Below are 586 nucleotides of genomic sequence, written 5' to 3' on the forward strand. Positions count from 1 at the left end.
GAAAGGCCAGCTGAAGGCCCTGCGGGCCCAGCTGCAGGAGAGAGAGTACGTGTCCCCCAGCGGCGTCCGCTCCAATGTGTTCTCCGGGCTCATGCCGCGCTCGTGGGCCGGGGGAGTGCCAGCTCTCAGCCCCGCGCATGCTTGTAGGGGACTCAGCCTCTGTTCCGGCTGCGAAGTGCCGGCGGCGTGAGTGTGAGAAGGACATTCGTTGGCCATAGTGCACCATTGAGAGGGGCCTGGAGGGCTCCTGACACCGCGCTGTAGAGGGACTTCCGCGTTCTCCTTTAAGCCTGTGCAGAGGCCCACAGGCTCGGTCCGTGTTTATGAGTCCGTGTTCGCTAGTCCCCGTTCTGCGAGAGTAACCCGAGCCCTGCGTCTCCTGAGACCGCATCGCTCTCAGACCTGCTGCTCGGTGGGTGGCGGGGAGCCAGCACCCAGCACCTCGGTGTGTGATCTCGGTCATGGGATCGCGGGACCTCCGACAGGTCTCCTCCGAAAGCCCGGTCCTCAGCCCGTCACCCGTGGGACAGGAATGGCCACGTGGGCCCAGCTCCTGGGAGGTGCCTGGGGGCGCCTGTGCCCAGGA

The 586-nt window shown here is 66.0% G+C and overlaps 1 protein-coding gene across 1 annotated transcript in view; it reads left to right on the forward strand.

The window, feature by feature from the left end:
* The window catches only part of IQCE (IQ motif containing E), a gene marked incomplete at its 5' end in the record, with an annotated part of 26,311 nt that overhangs the window by 15,245 nt on the left and 10,480 nt on the right, over positions 1-586 (forward strand). Inside the window, 1 exon segment of the mRNA XM_014530979.1 lies at positions 6-45. Within this exon segment, the coding sequence (XP_014386465.1) occupies positions 6-45 (40 nt within the window).

This window comes from Myotis brandtii, unplaced genomic scaffold (genome assembly GCF_000412655.1).
Source record: "Myotis brandtii unplaced genomic scaffold, ASM41265v1 scaffold786, whole genome shotgun sequence".
NCBI classification, from domain to species: domain Eukaryota; kingdom Metazoa; phylum Chordata; class Mammalia; order Chiroptera; family Vespertilionidae; genus Myotis; species Myotis brandtii.